This window comes from Vulpes lagopus, chromosome 12, assembly GCF_018345385.1.
Source record: "Vulpes lagopus strain Blue_001 chromosome 12, ASM1834538v1, whole genome shotgun sequence".
Lineage (NCBI taxonomy): Eukaryota > Metazoa > Chordata > Mammalia > Carnivora > Canidae > Vulpes > Vulpes lagopus.
Genome location: NC_054835.1, coordinates 34957981 through 34977861, shown reverse-complemented (window position 1 = coordinate 34977861; position 19881 = coordinate 34957981). Strand labels below are relative to the sequence as shown.

At 58.1% G+C, this 19881-nt stretch overlaps 1 protein-coding gene across 23 annotated transcripts in view; it reads left to right on the top strand.

Moving 5' to 3' along the window:
- Positions 1 to 2378: 2378 nt before the first annotated feature.
- Positions 2379 to 19881, top strand: part of CACNA1G (calcium voltage-gated channel subunit alpha1 G) — a 62784-nt gene continuing 45281 nt past the window's right edge. For all 23 annotated transcript variants that reach the window (XM_041724217.1, XM_041724215.1, XM_041724203.1 and 20 more), the window contains exons 1-9: positions 2379 to 2626; positions 9566 to 9677; positions 9839 to 9972; positions 10377 to 10474; positions 12551 to 12710; positions 13216 to 13516; positions 13687 to 13779; positions 16212 to 16995; positions 19325 to 19701. In XM_041724217.1, coding sequence (XP_041580151.1) covers positions 2385 to 2626; positions 9566 to 9677; positions 9839 to 9972; positions 10377 to 10474; positions 12551 to 12710; positions 13216 to 13516; positions 13687 to 13779; positions 16212 to 16995; positions 19325 to 19701 — 2301 coding nt within the window. In that variant the 5' untranslated portion in view covers positions 2379 to 2384. The remainder of the gene's footprint in view (positions 2627 to 9565; positions 9678 to 9838; positions 9973 to 10376; positions 10475 to 12550; positions 12711 to 13215; positions 13517 to 13686; positions 13780 to 16211; positions 16996 to 19324; positions 19702 to 19881) is intronic.

Below are 19881 nucleotides of genomic sequence, written 5' to 3'. Positions count from 1 at the left end.
CCGGGAGGCTGCAGCGGCGTGGCCCTCCCCGCCGCACTCCCTGCGAGCCGCCCGCGAGGGAGCTGAGACACTCGCCCCAGGCGGCTGGAGGCGCGCGGGGCCTGCGCGGGTGGCGGGTGGCGCAGCCTCGGGAGTCGGGGGGCGGGGGCGGGAGGTCACCCGGTCCATGCCCCTGCCTCTCCGCTGTGGCGTCAGCGACCCGAATATTTGGGACAGAGAATTGACTGACCTGCTTGGTTCCGCCGCGGCCGTGTCTACCTTCCCAGAGGTGGGAAGCGCTTCCCCGACGTCTGATGTTCGATGCCCTCCCCGCCCCACCTCACTCCAGCGCCCAGCTCTCCCGCGGCGCTCTGCTCCGGGCACCTGCAGCCCTGGGGGGGGGGGGGGGCGGCGGCGGCGGCGAGAGGGGGCTGGAGCTGGCTGAGCCCGGGGACTCGGGGAGCAGGGGCGGGGCGAGGCCCGGGCTGTGCACGTGCGTGTGCGCGCGTGGAGAGCCGCAGAGCCTCGAGGACCCGCTCTGGGTAGAACAGAGGCATGCGAGGAGGGCGGCCACGCGAAGCTCCTGTCCTGCGGACCGCCCCCCAGCCATACTGGCACTCAGAGGGAAAAGCTGAGGCACGGAGTGGGGGGCGGGGAGGGTTGGTGACACTTTGCAGGCCAAGACTCAGAAACCCCAGCTCCGTGTTTCCACCCCCTCCCGCACAGTCGAGGCCCCAGCGGGTCCCTTCGCGGGAGCCTCTCTCTGCATCCTCAGCTGCTCTGGGGGCCCTGGCCTCGACATGACCTGTCTGGGGCCACGTGTTGAAGCACTAAGCCCCTGAGAGAAATCCATAGCCTTCAAAGGATTCCTAGGGGCTGGAGTGTTGACCTGAGGTTAGGGTCAGCGGGTCAGGATTAGAAGGTCAGGGTCAAAGTCGCAGAAGGGGTCTACAGGGCTGAGAGGCAGGTGGAAAGCACGCGCAGACCTTGCTAGCCCCTGACTTCCCTCGGCTCCTCCCGGTTCCCCAAGACCATCCCCCCACCCCACCCCCAGCCTGAAGCCCTACCCCCTACATCCCTTACATCCTTCTCCGCTCCTCCTCTTCTTCGGTCCTGCTCCCCGGTTCGACTCCAGGGTGGGCGATTAATCAGGTGGGGATTTCCCTCCGGGACCCTGGTCACACCCCGCAGCCCGGCCGCCAGCCTCTCTTCTCCAGGCCCGCCCAGAGCTGAGCCCCACCCTTCGGCTGTGGTCCAATTCAGGGGTCGTGGACAAAGGATGCCCCGGGGCCGACGGCGCTATCCCAGGACCCGGCGCCGAGTCCTCTGCTTCCCCGGGGCTCCCTCGGGGGGAGTCCCAGAGACCCCAGCGGCCAATAGGAAAGTGGGTTCGGTCTGGGTAGCCGTCTAATTGGCTCTGGCCTTCGGGAGCGGACCCAGGGGCAAGGGGAGGGGAGAGGGGCGGTGCTGGGCTCCGGGGTGGGAACAGAATTCCAGCTGCGGTTCTCTCCCCGGCGGCCCCGCCCCCGCTGCCACGGCGGCCCGCCAATGGGCGCGCGGCTCGGAGCCGGCGGCGCGCGGCCATTGGCTGCGGGGCTGGCTGGGGAGAGGCGGGGCCGAGGCTTGAAGTTGGAGTGAGGGATCCAGCTGTGGTGTGCGCCGGGCTCCTCGCCGCCGCTTTCGCTCGCTCGCTCCGCGTCTCGGCCGGAGGAGGAGGCAGTGGCGCCGGCGACGGCTACGGCAGCGGCAGCGGCAGCCACCGCGGCGGCTGCTGCGGCGGCATCTCCGCCTCCACCCCCGCCCGGGACGGCCCCCCACCGTCTCCCCGCCCATCCCGGACCGTGAGCCCGCCGCGGGGCGGAGGAAAGAGCCGCCCCCCACCCCCTCCAAACCCACCCTCCAAGAGAGCCCTCCTCCCCTCCCCCCGCCGCCGCTGGCGCGGAGCCGGGACGATGCCGACCCCTTAGATCCTGCTCCAGCTGCGCCGCGGGAACAGGGGCGCCCCTCCCCGGTACGCCCCGCTCTCCGACCCCCTTCTCTCTACCCCTCTCCCGGCCGCTTCTCCGAAGGTAGCGCCGAATCGGGCGACCGGAGCCTGGGCGCGAAGCGAAGAAGCCGGAACAAAGTGAGGGGGAGCCGGCCGGCTGGCCCGGGGGGGCCCCAGGAGCCCTGGGGAAGCGGGACTCGCGCCGGGCGGGGCTGCCCTGCGACCCGGCGCCCCGCGGGCAGCATGCCCCTGCGGGCAGGGGGAGCTGGGCTGAACTGGCCCTCCCGGGGGCTCAGCCTGCACCCTAGAGCCCCCCAGATGCGCCCCCGCCGGGGCCCCCCGGTGGCGTGAGGACACCTCCTCCGAGGGGCGCCGCTCGCCCCTCTCCAGACCGCCCGGGGCCCCGGCTGGCCAGAGGATGGACGAGGAGGAGGATGGAGCGGGCACCGAGGAGTCAGGACAGCCCCGGAGCTTCATGCGGCTCAACGATCTGTCGGGGGCCGGGGGCCGGCCGGGGCCGGGGTCGGCGGAGAAGGACCCGGGCAGCGCCGACTCCGAGGCGGAGGGGCTGCCCTACCCGGCGCTGGCCCCGGTGGTTTTCTTCTACTTGAGCCAGGACAGCCGCCCGCGGAGCTGGTGTCTCCGCACGGTCTGTAACCCATATCCTCCGGGGCACGACGGCCGGGCCGGGGGTCCGCAGGGGGGCGGGCCGCGCCGCGGGAGGGGACCGAAGGCCAGGTGAGTCGGAGAAGTGAGCCTGGAAGGTGGGCAGACGAGTGGGGCCGCTGAGGGAGGGAGGGGGCTTCCGAGTGGGAGCGCAGACGCGAGCAGGTTTGGCGGATACCCCAGACCAGCCCCACCTCGGTACACACACCTCGGTCCTCCTTGGGGGGCTGGGATCCGGGCCAGGAAAAGAGAGGAGACGTGCCCCGCTGGTTTGTAGCTGGATGCTCTCCAGATGTGGGCAGGGGAGGGTCGTCATCCTCCAGATGTGGGAAGCTTCGGGAGCCTGGGAGCTCTACTCCGCCCGCCGCCCGTTAGCGAGCTGGGTTGGGTTTCCGAGTTTGGGGGGTGGGGTGGGGAGGAAGCTGCGGGGACGGGGGAGGGGGGACTGCGATCTCCGGGGTTTCCCCTCCTGCCCCCGCTGCAAAGTTTGAGGTGGATTCTAGGGTCTGATCCCCACCCCCGACCTGGTCCTTGAGGCCGAGGGGTTTTCACTGACCCAGAGGGAGATGTTGGGGGGCGGGGACCAGGTCCCAACTCCCCCACCCCCACCCGCGGGTTGGAGGCACAACAAGGAGATTCCGGCGGCGGCTGATGTCAGGGGCGCAGAATGAGAACAAGATGTGGTGGTGAAGGGGAAGCTGTCTGCCCCCAGAGCTGGAGTAGGGACCCTTTCAGCTGGAGCCCACTGGCTTGGAGTGCCTCCCTTTTCCCTAATTCTTCATTCAGCGCGGGGTGCTTTGTGTTGGGGTTGGGGAGTTTTGTGCTAGATTTTTTTTTTTTTTTCTTGTAGAGGGAAAGACTGTCGGGAGCTTTGGCCAGCGGGGGATGGGATTAAGCCGGTCCAAGTTACCCTGTCACAAATAGAGAGTGCTCCCGCCTGTCGGCAGAGCAGGTATGGGAGACCGCAGCCTCCAAGAAAGTATTGGGGGAACAGTGACGCTGTGAGCTGGTTGGCTAAGGAAGACTCGGGTCCAGCACCCCAAGGGCTACTCCTTGGCTGGGTTTGTGGAATGCAAGCCCCACATTCCAGGGAGATAGACTGGGCACTGCCCCCTCTCCTCTGTCTGGTCTGGGGTGATATGGGAGATCCTGGCCCCCTCGGCCCCATGGCCTCTCCCACTTAGCCCCTGGCACAAAGCGCTGCTTGGCTAATGCGGGGCTCCGGGTGGGTCCCATCACTGCCGGAAGGAAAGGGGGGTGCACTGCCATCCCAGGTCTTGACAGCTTCTCCTGACTCCTTTCTCCCAGCTCAGAGGCTCTTTTGAACCAGGGTGGGAGACCTCAGGTTTCCCTTGTAAACCCTGAGAGCCCAACCGGGACTCTGCTTTGGGGGAGGTGAGGGGAGCTTGGTGCCGCCCTCACTCTCTGCAGCTCTGCTGCCTCTAGTGCGCAAAGCGGGGATGTGAGCTTGGGTCGCCCCCCCAACCCCCATCTTCTACACCCCGCAGGTCTTTAGGAAGCTCCCCTCATTACACCTTCTCTTCATCCTTTGCCCCATCTTTTTTTCTGGTTGAGCTGCAGAAAGAGAGAGGTAGGGGGTCTCAGAGGGCTCTGACTCCCCCTGCCACCTCTGCATCCCTACCCCCCCTGGCTCCTTTCTCCACAGTAGAGATGGACTTGGGGAAGAAATGTCTCTGAGAAGATGGGCCCTGGGCATCCCCCTCTCTACCTCTAACCACCTACCCTCTTCATAAATGGTAAAAAGCCCCATCCCCCACCCCTCCTCCTCAGGGGTCTAGGGGAGATAGAAATCTTCTCTCCCCTTTCTATCTCTGTGTAAAACAACCAGAACTCTGGGCCAGCATCTCCCCACCTGCCCTGTCTCTAGGTGCTAGTGGATGGTTCTGGGTGGAGGCAGGTTCCTTTCTTGAGGGGCTCTGGGAAGAAGCAAGTGGAGAGGCCTGGAATGAGGAAAGAGAGGTGGGACCCCAGTGCTCCTCTCAGGGATAGAGGAGCAGGCTTATGTCTGGAATGGTGGGAGTCTGGGGTGTGGGGCATTGGCATCACTAGGTCTAGACAAGTCACTGAGCCTGGGTTGGCTGAGGATGGGTTGAGAACAATTTCTTGGCTGCCCTAAGCTGTGCCCTACAAATCCCATCACACCTGAATGTCAAGGGAAACCTGTATTTTCATTGCCAGAGGGGCTCTGAGCTGACTTTTGGACCTCAGTCTTTACCTTTCTCTCTTTTTGGGTATCAGTGAAGCTTCCCTTGCCTCCACAAGGTTCCCTGCTCTGTTGATTCTCAGGGACATAGGGACACCTCCCCCACCAGCTGAAGCTAGTTAGACTTCTGTTGGCATTTTTCTCAGCCTCTCCCACTTTAGCCTCTAAGACACCAGGTTTCTTAGAGAGGAGATCTAGACCCAGGTAGGAAGTTGTGTGTGTGTGTGTGTGTGTGTGTGTGTGTGTGTTGGGGGAGGGGAGGGCAGCAGGAAGAAGAGAGGCTCAGAAGAGCATGCGCTGGTACTGGGAAGATCTGGGGCACTCACATCAGTAGCCGCCCCCCCCCCCCCAGTTATAGGGGAGTGAGTTGGACTTTCCAGTATGTGTTTCTTGAAGTGTGAGGGAGTGCGTCGCCCCTCCCGGGAAGGAGATCCTGAGCATTCCCTCTCCGGCTGTTGTGTCACATCTGGAAGTTTGTGTAGGAGTTTCTCCAAGCTCGGAGCCCAGCACAGCTTTTTCTCATTTGGAAATCACAGGCTGGCATTTGGGATGCCGAGAGGGGGAGTGGGAGGGGGGCCAGAGGGGGAGGTGGGAGCCTGCCAGGAGTAGGGGGAGGAGAGGGGGAGGCCCAAAAGGCAGGAGCCCTAATGGCTTCCAGAAGTGAGTGTGAGTGTGACTGCGTCACTGTGTGTGCGTCTGGAGAGGAGGGGGCCCAGAATTTCTGGAGTTTTCCTCGCCACTGTCCCAGTGCCCCCAAATCTGCCTCTTTCTCTTACCTAGGGAGGAATCTCCATTTTGGTCCTCAGAGGAAATGGGAGGGGGTGTTCTTCCTGTCTCCTCACCAATTCCCTCCTCTCATTTTAAAACTCCAGAGGGGATTCTGGGGAGGAGGGCTGGGGAATAGAACAGGACTGGGGGAATGGAGCACCCCCTGGCACTCCTTCTGCCCCAGGCCCACCTTCCTTCTGGGTCACACGCCCACGCTACTCCAGGAACTGTTGGAGGACTCCCCATCACCCATAGTGCCAGCTGGAGCCATTCCTGGGATTACCCCCACCACGCAACCCCCTCACCCCTCGCTCTCTCCCGCCCCAGCCCTCACCCCACCCTGCCTGCCTCAGCCAGGGTGGCGACAGACACAACTGCTCACACGTGTGTGAGCACACACACACACACACACACACACACACACACGAGTCACAGACGTTTGAATCAGATTTTTGGACTATTTCCCCTTCCAAAGATTCCAACAGGCCGGCTCTCTTGTGTCTCTGGGTCTCGCGTCTCTGTCTCTGGGTGGGGCCGGCTGCCTTTCTTTGGGCTTCAGTTTTCAGTTCAGCTGGAAACCTCTCTCCCCACACGCCCACAGGCTGGAGCAGAGGAGACCACTGGGAAACAGGCTGTGGGAGTGGGGGCTTGGCCGGGGGAATCCCCCTTTCTGCCTGCCCAATGCCAGCCACACCGCTGAGCCCCTAGATCCCAGCCCCCCTTGGGGGATGCTGAAGCCCCCAGGGATGCCAGCTTCTGGGGGGGGCGGGCAAGACAAGGATCCCACCTTCCCAACTCATACTAGGAGGCAAGGATTCCTGGGTCCAGGCCCATTTCCTCCTGAGTGCTCCTTAGTCTCAGATTTCCAGGCTTCAGTTGGGGAGAGGGGCAACTGGGGGCACCTGCTTCCCTTCCCAGTCACACCCCAGGCCTCCCTACCCCCTGTGCCTCTGGAAGCCCCTGTCCTCCTCTCCTCCCCTCACCCCTTACAGCTGCCAGGCTAAGCAAGGGCTCTAGATAAAGCTCTAGAGGACTCAGTTGTACAGATAACATGCTCTAGTTCTCTCTCCTGGAGGGAGAAGAGGAGGAGGGATGGAAGTGGGTTTCCTCGCCCTGCCATTTCCTTTTTCTCTGCTTTTGATGGTGGGTTGTGGGGAGAAGAAAGAGCCTCCCCTCTCCTACCCACCTCCCCCTTTGGGATCCACTCCAGCCCGGACAGTTGCCATAGCAACAGTAGACATGTGACCGCACAGGTCTCTCATAGTCACTATGGCAACCAGTGTCCCCCGTTCCCTTGGTTGCCATGGGGATTTGTCACATGGTTTCCCCCCAACCTGATAACCTGTGGGTCTCCTGCTTTCCTTTCTCTGCATGAGGACAGGATGGCAGTCTGGTTAAGGGGAGTTCTTGTGTGAGGGGTCCCTTAAATTGCCATAGCAACAAATCCACACCACCTGGTGACACATCCTCCTGTTGTTATGGCAACAGAGGAACATCACACAGTGACATAAGGCCATGTTCCCAAGGAAACGAGCCCTACCCTGAGAAGGGTGAAAGACCCCCATCCTCATTAATTATTTCTCAGTTCAGATGGTCCCAAATTTCCCTGTGCCTTAGTGTCTTCCCTGTCCATTTATGCTCACCTTTTGGGAAAGGGGAAACGTAGACAGCAGATAGGCTGTACCTGGGAGTAAGCTAAATTGCCAAGGGGGCCCTTGAGAAGGGGTTTGCATAGTTAGAGCTAGGAATGGGTTATTTGGGGGCAGAATCTAGCTCTAAGAGGCCCTCATGTGAGCATGTCTAAAGTGAGCACAGAAGGAGTCCCAGCTCCTCTGTGGTGTCACTTCTGCCCCTCCCCCTCACAGCTATCAATGTATCACTGTTAATGCAAACAAGGCAGGAGAACATGAATGGGGAGACTCACAGGCTTCTAAGCAGGGCGATTGATTGATCAATTCATTCATTCATTCATCATTCATTCGTTCCCCCCATGTATTGATCATCGGCTACGTGCCAGGTACTACTGTCAACGTTGTAGGGGATGTGAACATGTATCAGAGTGTCCCTCCCTCAGCCAGGGAGATAAGACTAGTGCACAGATGGCATGGTGGAATCACTGCCATTAGAGGGGTCCAAACAGGTGTTTGGGAGCCCCTCTTCCTAGAGAACTACCCACGTTCCCTTTGTAAGATATCTGCTCAGATGGGTCCCTTCCTGCAGAGGAGAGGGGGCTAGCTTGGGGAAAGCCGACCAGTTCTTTAAGGTTAATCGAGTCTTTCCCCTTCCAGATAATCGCCCCAAGGGAGCTCCCTCCCTATCCTCCTTTTTCCAGGGTGACCCCTGGCTGACCCTCATTCTGGGGAGGCATCCATTGGGCTCTGACTCCACTCTGGAAAATAGCTCCATGGAAACAGAGCACTCTTTATTTCCCCCTTCCATATACTTACCCCAAAAACCTAGAACTATTTTTTAAAAAAATTTTTACTCTTATTCTTGTGAGGGGGAGGTGGAGGCATGGGAAATTGCAGTGCCTCGGCCTGTTTGGGTGCCTGTCGGTGGGAAGGGATGTGAGGGCAAACGGCCTAGATGGCAGAGAGGCCGGGAGGGGATTGAGGGTGTCTCGGGCTGCTGTGGAGCGGGGTAGCCTGAGGTTCAGGCCAGAGATGGGGGGTTAGCTGGGACCAGCTGGGAGGAAAGTCCTGGGGTCCCCGTAGGAAGCCTTCTCACTGCAGAAGTGGGATTATGATGGAAGATTCCAGCTGCTCTAGGCACTCTGCGCCCCACAGTCCAGCTTGGCTGGTCATGCTGTGGGCCTCCATGGCACCATCCCTGATGCCCCTCCTTTGCCCAGGCTCCACTCTGCTCCTTTCTATCTTCTTTGTTCTCCCCACCTCATATTTTCTTTAAGAAAAATAGGATGCTGGGTCACTTATCTGTGGGTCCAGTGTGCAGAACCTTCAAAGGTCCAGAGGCCACTCTGTACATTCTCCTGTTGATGGGCTGGTAGTGAACCCCTTAATAAAATCCACTCTGTGGAAAGACTTGGGGTCTGTGTGTGCAGAGCACTGTCTACTCTGCGTGAGTTGGGGGACTTACATCTACCACAGGGCCTGGTATGTAGCAGGTCCTCATAGTTAAATGTGTGAGTGTGTTTGGAGGCCATCTAGGCCTTTGAGAGGCCAAGGGGCTGGTGGGTGGTGGGAGAGGCGGCATCTGGCTCCAGTGCTGTGGTGAAGGAGCCGCTATAGCCGTGGACCTCTGGGCCGCCTCTGCCTGTCTGTCTGGTGCCAGCACAGTCCTCACAGCCCCTCCCCTGCATGCCTGAGCAACTGTGGAAAGAACTGTCCCAGATCAGGAGCCTGGGCACTTCATTCTCATCCTGGCTGCTCCCATGACCTTCAGCGCGTGACTTTGGCTCTCTGGGCCTCAGTGTGCTTGGGTTCTGGGGAAGAACATGATCTACCCGGGCTCCTTCACAGGGCTGTTGTGAGCATCAGATGTGGCGTGGCGTGAAAGCGCTTGGTAAACTGTAAAGCAGGCATAATCCGACTTTAGGTTTGTGTCACACATTCAATACATTCTCTCATTTGCTTCTCACATCTTCCCTGGGAGGTAGGGAGAATGGGATTCAGATTCAGCAGCACACTCTTGGTGTCTGGCATTTCCACAGGCACGATCGATTTTATCCCCCAAATGGTTTGTGCAAATAGTCAGGGTATTTGTGGCTTTTCCTACTTTACGGCTGAGGAAGCTGAGTCCAGAGAGGTGATGGCAAGGTGGGCCCGGGCCTGGATTGGGTCAGACACATGGGCCCCTCCCGTTGGACCTGGCTGCGTCTCAGATGGGGGTGGGAGGACGAGAAGCAGGAGGCAAGAGGGAGGGCTGGGGGGCGCGGGCTCCGCTCCAGCCCTGGCCCGCTGTTTCCTTGACCGTCCGGATACCTGGTTTGAGCGCATCAGCATGTTGGTCATCCTTCTCAATTGTGTGACCCTGGGCATGTTCCGGCCCTGTGAGGACATCGCCTGTGACTCCCAGCGCTGCCGGATCCTGCAGGTGAGTGTGCGTGTTGTGTGGGGAGGAGCAGCTCCAGAGCGGAGTAACTGCTAACATGTCTCTGTGAGAAGCCCTGACCCCTGCTGGTGGGGGAGGGAGTGGGGGGTTGTTCCTCCTCCCCCCCCCCTCTCAGTTTCAAAAGCCTCTCGTCCCCACATCAGGCCTTTGATGACTTCATCTTTGCCTTCTTCGCTGTGGAGATGGTGGTGAAGATGGTGGCCTTGGGCATCTTCGGGAAAAAATGTTACCTGGGAGACACTTGGAACCGGCTTGACTTTTTCATCGTCATTGCAGGGTGAGGGCCTGGGCTGGAGGTGGGAGAGCAATGACCGGATCAGTCCCTGCCCCAGCACTGCCCCCACACCGCCGCCCCCCTGCCCAGCCCACCTCCAGTGATGCTGTCTCCCCATGATCCCCTTGGGGTCTGAGTCTGTCCTGCCTGTAATGCTCAAGCCTGTGCTCCTGAATTCCATGGTCCCTGCCTCTGCACCCTCCTCTGTTCATTCTCTGATGGGGGTCTGTCCTTGACTTGGGGGTGGCCTTGCCCCCAGAGAGCCGGCTTTTCGGGGTCCCTTGGTAGAGGAGGGGGAAGAGTCAGAGATTGTGTCTCCCCACTGCAGCAGGATTCCTCATTGACCTCTTTTGACCCCCATGGCGGCCTCAGACTCAAAGGGCCTCCCTTTGGGCCCCTCCCTGCAGGATGCTGGAGTATTCGCTGGACCTGCAGAACGTCAGCTTCTCAGCTGTCAGGACAGTCCGTGTGCTGCGACCGCTCAGGGCCATTAACCGGGTGCCCAGTGAGTGACCCCTTGGCCCTCAGCCCCTGGATGGAGAGCCCCCAGGGGAAATATGAAAATCCCAGATCCCACCCCTACCTCCTCACCAAGGCCTGGCAGTCAGGGCCTGGCACTCCCAGGCAGACCTCATCAGAGAAGGGCTCAGGAGGAGTTGGGGCCACCAGAGCCACATGGAGATCCCACACCTGGCTGTGGCACTGTGGGAGTTACCTGGAAAGACTCTCCCCCTTATTTTAGCCTGATATGGGTCAGAGTCACAGACAAGTCTCAGATGACCCCTGCCCTTCAGTTAGAAGACGCCTCCCGGCAGGGGGAACAGGGGTGAGTGGGAATGGGGTGGAGAGGCTGGGGTGGGTGGAAGGTTATAATGGCCTCTTCCAGCTAGAACAGCTTCTCATTGCAGTCTGGCTGTCATTGGTGAGATCATGCTAGCCACACTGAGTATGACTTTTCTCCAGATGAGGCCACTCCATGTCTCATCCTCTGCCTGTGTCCCCTTCCTCCTTCCCACCCCCTTCCAACCTGCTGCCGCAACTGACTGCGGGACCATTATCTAAATTAAACTGCATTGGCTTCCCGAGCCAGCCAGGCTTTGGCAGCTCTAGCTCCCCCTCCATCCTGCCCCGCCACCCTTGCTCAGGCCCCCTTTGCGACTCCCCCAAACTACACAAGCTGCAAATGGTCTCCATGGCAGTCCCAGGAGTCAGGGGTAGGGACATGTTTCTGGGGCTCTGGGCCCAATGTAGTGGCAGCCCCCTCTGCTGTGTGTGCATGTGTGTGTGCGTGCGTGCGTGTGTGTGTGTGTGTGTGTGTGTGTGTGTATGAGATGCAGGTGGTCAGAGCTGCTCAGTGCATCCTCTGGGTGTTGAGGTGTTAGTGTTAACAGGAGCTCCAGACAAGGGGCATGCTATCTCCTCCTCTCCCCGCTGCCCCAGGTGATGGCTGGCAGATTTATAGACCTCTGTCTAACCACTGGTGTAATTCCCTTAATGCAAACCCTGAGGAATTGATCTCAGTTGGAGCACAGACGAACTGAAGGAGGATGGGGCTGGGGGGGCGGGTGAGGGACTCAGTGAGAAGGCTGGGCTGGAAAGGCAGGATGGCTGCAGGCACCAGGAGGGTTAATTAGCTGGTGCTTAGAAACCTTTTCCCTGGAGGGCCAGGGGGCCATGAGTGGCACTTCTGGAGTCAAAACCAGCCATTACAGAGGTCTGGATGCTTAACAAGGGCTTGGTGGCTTTGGGGGGGGGGGCATATTTCAGACCCTGTGGGGTGATTGAGTCCTGAACCTGGAGTGGAGAGGGAGGTCAGTGTCTCCAACAGGGCTTGTTGGGATGGGGGTATGGTGACTTTCCCTGCAGAGGGACTTGTTAATTGACGGCCACTTGAGAAGATGGTCTTGGGTCTCCTCACATCTGATGTGAGGATCTGTATCAACAGAGAATGGACTCAGGGCAGGGGGCTCCGAACCCTGGTGAAGCTCAGGGCATCTGGACCCTTGTGAAGGCCTGGTTCTCAAAGTGAGATTCCTTCCTTGCTGACATTCCTCCTGGAGTTCCCTGCCTTGGTTTCCCCAATGCCTGCAGTGGTGATAACTGATAACTTAGAAAGGTCAGCTGACTGTATTGGGTGAGAGAAGGAAGTAGGAGTGGAGTGTGTGCGTGTGTGTGTGTGTGTATTTTGGGAGGTGGGATCCAGAAGCAGAGCTCTGGGCAGCTCTGTGATACTGGACAAGTCATTTCAGTCCTCTGAGCCTCCTCGATCCTCATCTGTAAACCGAGTTAGGTGGGGTGCAGTACAGGGGAGAGCTTTGGAAACTTTGATCGCTCTGGCTCCTCCTTGGTGGTACTGTGCACTGATTAATGTGAATGGGCCAAGAGGGCTAGTGGGCAGGATCTAGGGGCTGCCAGGCCTGCCCGTGGAGTTAGAGGTGTCTATTGGTCTCCCCTCCAGCTTGAGCCAGGCAATTTAGCCCCGGAAACCCCGATGCGCCCCCTCTGGGAGTGCTGCCAGGCCTGTGGCAGCCAGCCTAGCCTGGCCAGCCTGGCAACCCCAGCGTGGCTTCTGCCCCCACAGGCATGCGCATCCTTGTCACACTGCTGCTGGACACACTACCCATGCTGGGCAACGTCCTGCTGCTTTGCTTCTTCGTCTTCTTCATCTTCGGCATCGTTGGCGTCCAGCTGTGGGCAGGGCTGCTTCGTAACCGATGCTTCCTGCCGGAGAATTTCAGCCTGTGAGTGTTGCCCGGGATGGGGGTGACCTGGGAGTGGCTGTGGGGCTGGGACCTATCTCAGTCTCTGCTGCTGTTGACATTTCTGTTTTCACATTGGTGACATGTCTGGTTCTCAAACTTGGCTACACACTGGAGTCATCTGGGGAATTGCAAAAAAATTCCAGAAGCCTGGGTCCCCTGAAGACTGATTTCCTTGGTCTAGGGTTCAGCATAGGCATGGGATCCTTACAAGCCCCGATATGAATCTGATGTGCAGCCACATTGGAAAGCCATCACTCTAAGATGTAACCTTCTGTCATCCTTGCTCTGGAATTTCACACTTAGTCTTCACACCCCTGGTGCCCTCCAACCCACACCAACAAGTCCCTGCCCCTGCCCGGTGTCTGCCTGGTTCTGGTCTGTGCCCTGTGTACCTTGCAAATCTCCGTGGGCTCACACCCCTTGTCCTTCCTGGGACCTCTCCCCAGAGATCCTCGCTCCCAGCTCCTTCCTGTTCCCCCTGCAGCCCCCTGAGTGTGGACCTGGAGCGCTATTACCAGACCGAGAACGAGGATGAGAACCCCTTCATCTGCTCCCAGCCGCGGGAGAACGGCATGCGCTCATGCAGGAGTGTGCCCACGCTGCGCGGGGAGGGCGGTGGCGGCCCCCCCTGCGGCCTGGACTATGAGGCCTACAACAGCTCCAGCAACACCACCTGTGTCAACTGGAACCAGTATTACACCAACTGCTCCGCAGGGGAGCACAACCCCTTCAAGGGCGCCATCAACTTCGACAACATTGGCTATGCCTGGATTGCCATCTTCCAGGTAGGACAGCCTGGGTGCCTGAAGGTTCCCCAGAATGCAAGTGCCAGGACACAGTCCGGCCTCAAAGCGGTCGTCCTCAGGGCCGGGCTGGGGTTGGAGCCTCCGAGGAGACCGCAGGAGGCTGTAGGGGGCCCCAAGTGAGTCGCCCTGTCCCTCTGCCCCCTCCCCAGGTCATCACGCTGGAGGGCTGGGTCGACATCATGTACTTCGTGATGGATGCTCATTCCTTCTACAATTTCATCTACTTCATCCTCCTCATCATCGTGAGTGGTTCCTTGGGCCCTCTTGGGAAGGGTGATCCTGGGGAAGCAGGTGCAGGGAGTCCAGAGAGAGGAAGGCTGGCTTGGTCTCAGGACAGGTCCCACAGAGAATCAAGCAGAGAGGGTACCCGTCATGAGGAGTCAGGGAAATTCAAGGTCAAGGCTTGGTTCTATTGCTTAGTACCACTTATAACCCTGGGCAAGTCATTCCCCATGAGGTCCCCACCCCCACCCTAGGCCTCTGCTTCTTCATGAGTAAAATGGGTGATTTTCAACCCAGGGGGCATTTGGAAATAGCAAAGGGTGGCCCTGTTTTTCATGAGGTCTAGGAGAGCACTACTGGCATTTGGCTGGGGGGTTGGGGAGAGATGGTAAACATCCTGAAATGACAACCTTGCAAACAAAGAATTGTACCACCCAGACTTTCCATCATTCAGCGTTGAGAAACACTGCACGACCTCTTGTTCCTTCCAGCTCATAAGCTCCAAGGCTTCACGAGAGCAGAAGACAGAGGCAAGAGTAGCAATGTTTAATAGTTGTAATCACTACCATTCCTGCTTCATAATTGAACTGCTACTAGTTACAGCTAATATTTATTGAGCACTTACTATGCGCCAGTCCTGCTGTAAGCACTTTTTATGTGCTGGTGCATTTAATCCTCACCATGATCCCATTATCATCTCCATTTCACAGAGAGGAAACACACGTTTCCTCGTTTGTCTGACCCCATCACGGGCCCAGCGTGTGCCGTGGATTGATCTGGCTGGGCGGGCGTTGCTGCTGATGTGTGCTGCGACATCTGCTGCCTGCTTAATCCTTACAGTCCCCTGTGAGGTGGGGTGGGTAGGCAGTGTAGCACCGACTCCTAAACAAGAACTCTGGGCTTCAGAGGGGCTGATCACTAGGCTAAGGAAATGGCCAGGCTGAGAATTCAACCCCAGGCTATGGGGGTTCCAAGTCCAGCCAAGAGACAATGACAGAGAGCCAGAGAGAGGGACAGATATGATAGAAAGAGAATAAGACAGAGATTAAGATCTACTCAGGACCTCAGGCAAACTCCTGGGAGAAGTGGAGACAGAATAAGGCAGCTCTTGGTGAAAGGCAGAGCCTAGGTCCTGAGAAAAAACAAGTCCTCCGGGCCACCCCCTCCTGCCTCTACATGTGGCAGACGGGCCAGGTTTGGGACCTGTTCCCATCCCCCACCATCACCTGGGGTGCGAGGCCAACACTTCTGGGAAACGTGGTCTTTTCAGTATGCTTCTCTCCCTAGGTTTAGGGGAGGGGAAGGAAGCAGACAGGGTGGTAAGGGGCCTAGTTTCCACCCACACACCCCGTGAAAAATCTTCCAAACAGCTCTCTGGAATCATACTAGTGAAGTTAATTATCATAATTACTAGGACACAATCTAGAAAAAAGATCTGCTTTGTCACCATAAATATTCATTTCCTTCATTCTGGTTTATCGTCCCAGCAATGGCCATCCTGGAGTCGTGGAGAAACTGAAGCATGGAGACAGAGACGAGGGAGGGTAGGCAAGACAGGGTAGCAGCTTGGCTAGTCTGCAGGGATCAGAATTCAGCCCATCACCCGCTGGGGGAGGAGAGAGGTGCAGGGAAAGGAGGTACAGGCAAGGCCAACGATCAGAAGGAGAGAGAGGTCCCATGGTTGAGTGTCACACCCAAAGGCATGCAGCTAGAAGTGGGATTAGACACAGGACTCTTGCAAACAGTGTTTTTGCCAAGACCTCAAAGTCTCAATCCAGTGTGAAAACCCCATGTCCCCAAGATGGCATTCATCTCTACAGCCTTCTCTACCCCTAATGGGAACTAGGGAGGGGTGCTCAGAATCTCCATGAATGGGGCTGGTTAGAGGCAGGGAGTTTGGGAGAAATCCTTGTAGGGGGCAGCCCTGGTGGCTCAGCGGTTTAGTGCCACCTTCAGCCCAGGATGGGATCCTGGAGACCAGGGATCAAGTCCCATGTCAGGCTCCTCCTGCATGGAGTGGAGCCTGCTTCTCCCTCTGCCTGTGTCTCTGCCTCTCTCTCTCTCTCTCTGTCTCTCATGCATAAATAAATAAAATCTTAAAAAAAGAAAGAAAGAAAGAAAGAAAGAAAGAAAGAAAGAAAGAAAGAAAGAAAGAAAAATCCTTGTAGGATACTATCATGATCAATAGCAGTGCCTTGGAATTCCATAGAGCTTGGTTCAAGTCTCAGCTTTGCTGTGCATTAGCTGACCTCTCTGAGCCTATTTCTTCACCTGTCAGATGGAGGTTATAAAAGTGTCACCTCTTGAGACTGTCATGAGAATAAAATGAAATCATGCTTGGATACTTACTGAGCCCCGCTCCTGGTGTGTAGAAAGTGCTTGGTATGCAGTGACTGGCATTGTGGTTCCCTTTTCTTCAGGACATCTCCTCTTCCTGTCCCCACCCCAACAGGTGGGCTCCTTCTTCATGATCAACCTGTGCCTGGTGGTGATCGCCACGCAGTTCTCAGAAACCAAGCAGCGGGAAAGCCAGCTGATGCGAGAGCAACGTGTGCGGTTCCTGTCCAACGCCAGCACCCTGGCCAGCTTCTCTGAGCCGGGCAGCTGCTACGAGGAGCTGCTCAAGTACCTGGTGTACATCCTCCGTAAAGCGGCCCGCAGGCTGGCCCAGGTCTCCCGGGCGGCGGGCGTGCGGGTCGGCCTGCTGAGCAGCCCAGTGCCCCGTGGAGGCCAGGAGCCCCAGTCTGGCGGCAGCTGCTCTCGCTCCCACCGCCGTCCATCCGTCCACCATCTGGTGCACCACCACCACCACCATCACCACCACTACCATCTGGGCAATGGGACGCTGAGGGCCCCCCGGGCCAGCCCGGAGATTCAGGACAAGGATGCCAGTGGGTCCCGCCGGCTCATGCTGCCACCACCCTCGACGCCAGCCCTCTCTGGGGGCCCTCCGGGGGGTGCAGAATCTGTGCACAGCTTCTACCATGCCGACTGCCACCTGGAGCCGGTCCGCTGCCAGGCACCCCCTCCCAGGTCACCATCTGAGGCGTCGGGCAGGACTGTGGGCAGCGGGAAGGTGTACCCCACTGTGCACACCAGCCCTCCACCAGAGATGCTGAAGGAGAAAGCGCTAGTGGAGGTGGCCCCCACTTCTGGACCCCCCACCCTCACCAGCCTCAACATCCCGCCTGGGCCCTACAGCTCCATGCACAAGCTACTAGAGACACAGAGCACAGGTGAGAACTCTGGGTGGGGCCTGCTGTGCCCCTTGCCTAGGGGCCCCATGGTATCCCAGAGAGGACTGGTGTCAGAAGGTCCAGCCCTTGATTCCCACTCTGCCACTCAAGGCCTTGTCACTCTCAGCCAGTTCCATCCCCTCTTGAAGTCCTAATTTGCTCAACCCTTAAAATGGGAATCTTAACTCTTGTGTTGTAATGAGAGCGATAACTATCATGTGATGAGCACCTGCTGTATGCTCTGCTCTGTGCTGTTTGAAAGAATACTTAACAGTTGGCGACCGACTATTATGTGCCTGTCACGTGCTTTGCAGGCAGAATTCCATTGGGTCCCCTCAATAGTTTAGATGATAAGCTTTCCTTCTTTCTTTTAAAGATGTCATTCGTTTATTTGAGACAGACAGAGAGAGCACAAGCAGGGAGGAGGGTCAGAGGGAGAGGGAGAAGCAGACTCCCAGCTCAGAAGGGAGCCCGATGTGGGACTCGGCCCGTGACCCCAGGATCATGACCCGAGCTGAAGGCAGATGCTCAACCACTGAGCCACTCAGGTGCCCCAATGATAAGCTTTCCTATTGTCCCCATTTTACTGATGAGGGGAAGGAGGCTCGGAGAGGTCGCTTGATTTGCCTGCCCAAGGTTGTGCCATTGGTGAGGGATGCGCTCAGGCCTGGCTGACGTGGAGACCGACATGCTGCACTGCAAGGCCCAGAGGGGAAATGGTGTGTGACTGTGGCCGGCATCATGCACCACAATAAGGAGCCTCTTGTAAACATGAGTTTCATTGGCTCCCCAGGGGGAAACTGGAGACCAACAGCAGCAAGTCCTCAGGGGGCTGCTAGTCTGGTGGGAGGAACAGCCCGTGTCACAGGGGAAGTGAGACACTCATGCCCGTGGGTGTCCCCCACCCCACCACTGCTGGCAGACAGGGTGGCAAGCCCTCCCCTGAAGACAGACTCACTGTAGCCGAACCCCAGGGCCTACGTTTCAGGAAGGATGTAGCACGGGGAAGCAGTGGGATATGTGTGGGCTGTCATGTGGGAATGTGGGCTGGGACAGGAAGGTGTCGTCACAGAATGCCACGCGAGGGGCTCCTGTGCCAGCTTTCCCGCCACCCTGTCGTGGGATGTAAGCCAATCACGCGCACGCATGTTTCCGTTCCCTCCTCTGTAGAAGGCAGGGCTGGGACCATGGTCGTTGCCAGTGAGCCCTCCTGTGTGCAGGCAGAAAGGGAAACGTTGTTGGATGCTTATTGGGGGGCCGGCCCTGAGCGAGGTGCCTGTGCTTCACAGACGTGCTTTCCCTGGGTGCTTTCCGAGGTTCCCTCTGGCTCTCAGCTTCTGTGATCGAAGCTCATTTAAATGGACATTGGTGTCTTGGGATAGGTCACTGTGCGTATGATCGTGTGCATCCTGGTGTGTATGTATGTGCATATGTGTGCACGAAGGTGTCCAATGTATGTGTGTGTGCCTATGCACGCACATTTTGGTGTTCATGTGTACGTTGTGTGTCTGATGTGTGCAGCTGAAGGTGTGCACACACGGGTGGTACTCTGGTCTGTGCATGCTCATGTGTGCACATGCCTAGCACATGTGCATTATATAGCATGTGTGTGTCTGTGCACACTTATTTGGCTGTGCAGATATGCATGGTTTGTAAACGGTATGTATGTGCACATAGTACATGTGTGCATGTGTATGTTCACATGTGTGTGTGTCTGGGAGTGTATGCATATGAACACAGATCTGTGAGTGTGTGTCTTAAGGATCCCTTGGAAAATGCTACTCGGAGTAGTGTTGATGCAGGGCTGGCTTCCTGGGAGGAGAGCTGGTCTAGGCTCCTTGCTAAAGGCTTCTCGGATGGGGGAGCTGCCCAGGATCTCAGGGAACAATGAGGCCAAACCCTAGGACAGCCAGCAGTGATTGTCAGTGGAATGCTAATGGCATTTGGGGGCATTCCGGCTTAAGACTGCCCACACTGCAGGGCATTCAGTGCCTCTGACCCACTAAGTGCCTAGCACCCCTGTCATTGAAAGAGCCCCAACTCATTTTATTTTTATTTTTTTTAAGATTTTTATTTATTTATTCATAGAGACACACACACACACAGAGGGAGAGGCAAAGACACAGGCAGAGGAAGAAGCAGGGTCCACGCAGGGAACCCGATGTGGGACTTGATCCCGGGTCTCCAGGATCATACCCCGGGCTGCAGGCGGCGCTGAACCACTGCACCACCGAGGCTGCCCTCCCAACTCATTTTATATTCACTTTGAGGGGAGGGCCACCCCAAGTAAGAAACCCTGGAGCCTCTAATCTCTTCCCTCCTGTCCTAGGCGCCTGCCAAAGCTCTTGCAAGATCTCCAGCCCTTGCCTGAAGGCAGACAGTGGAGCCGGTGGCCCAGACAGCTGCCCCTACTGTGCCCGGGCGGGGGCAGGGCAGGTGGAGCTCGCCGGCCACGAAATGCCTGACTCAGACAGCGAGGCAGTTTATGAGCTCACACAAGACGTCCACCACGGTGATCTCCGGGACCCCCACAGCCGGCACCGCCAGAGCCTGGGGCTGGACGTGGAGCCCAACTCTGTGCTGGCCTTCTGGAGGCTGATCTGTGACACTTTCCGGAAGATTGTGGACAGCAAGTACTTTGGTCGGGGAATCATGATTGCTATCCTGGTCAACACGCTCAGCATGGGCATCGAGTACCATGAACAGGTAAGGGCCTGTGCAAGGGCACGGTCCCTGGGGCTGGGGACCCTCTGCCTTCCTCCCTTCCCACCCCGGTTTCCAGTTTCTTCTTCATGCCATGACCTTATGGCATGGAGGAGGCCAGGCAAGAGATTTACCAATCTGTGGGGACTCTGGAGGGTAAAAACCAGTGAATGTCACACAGTC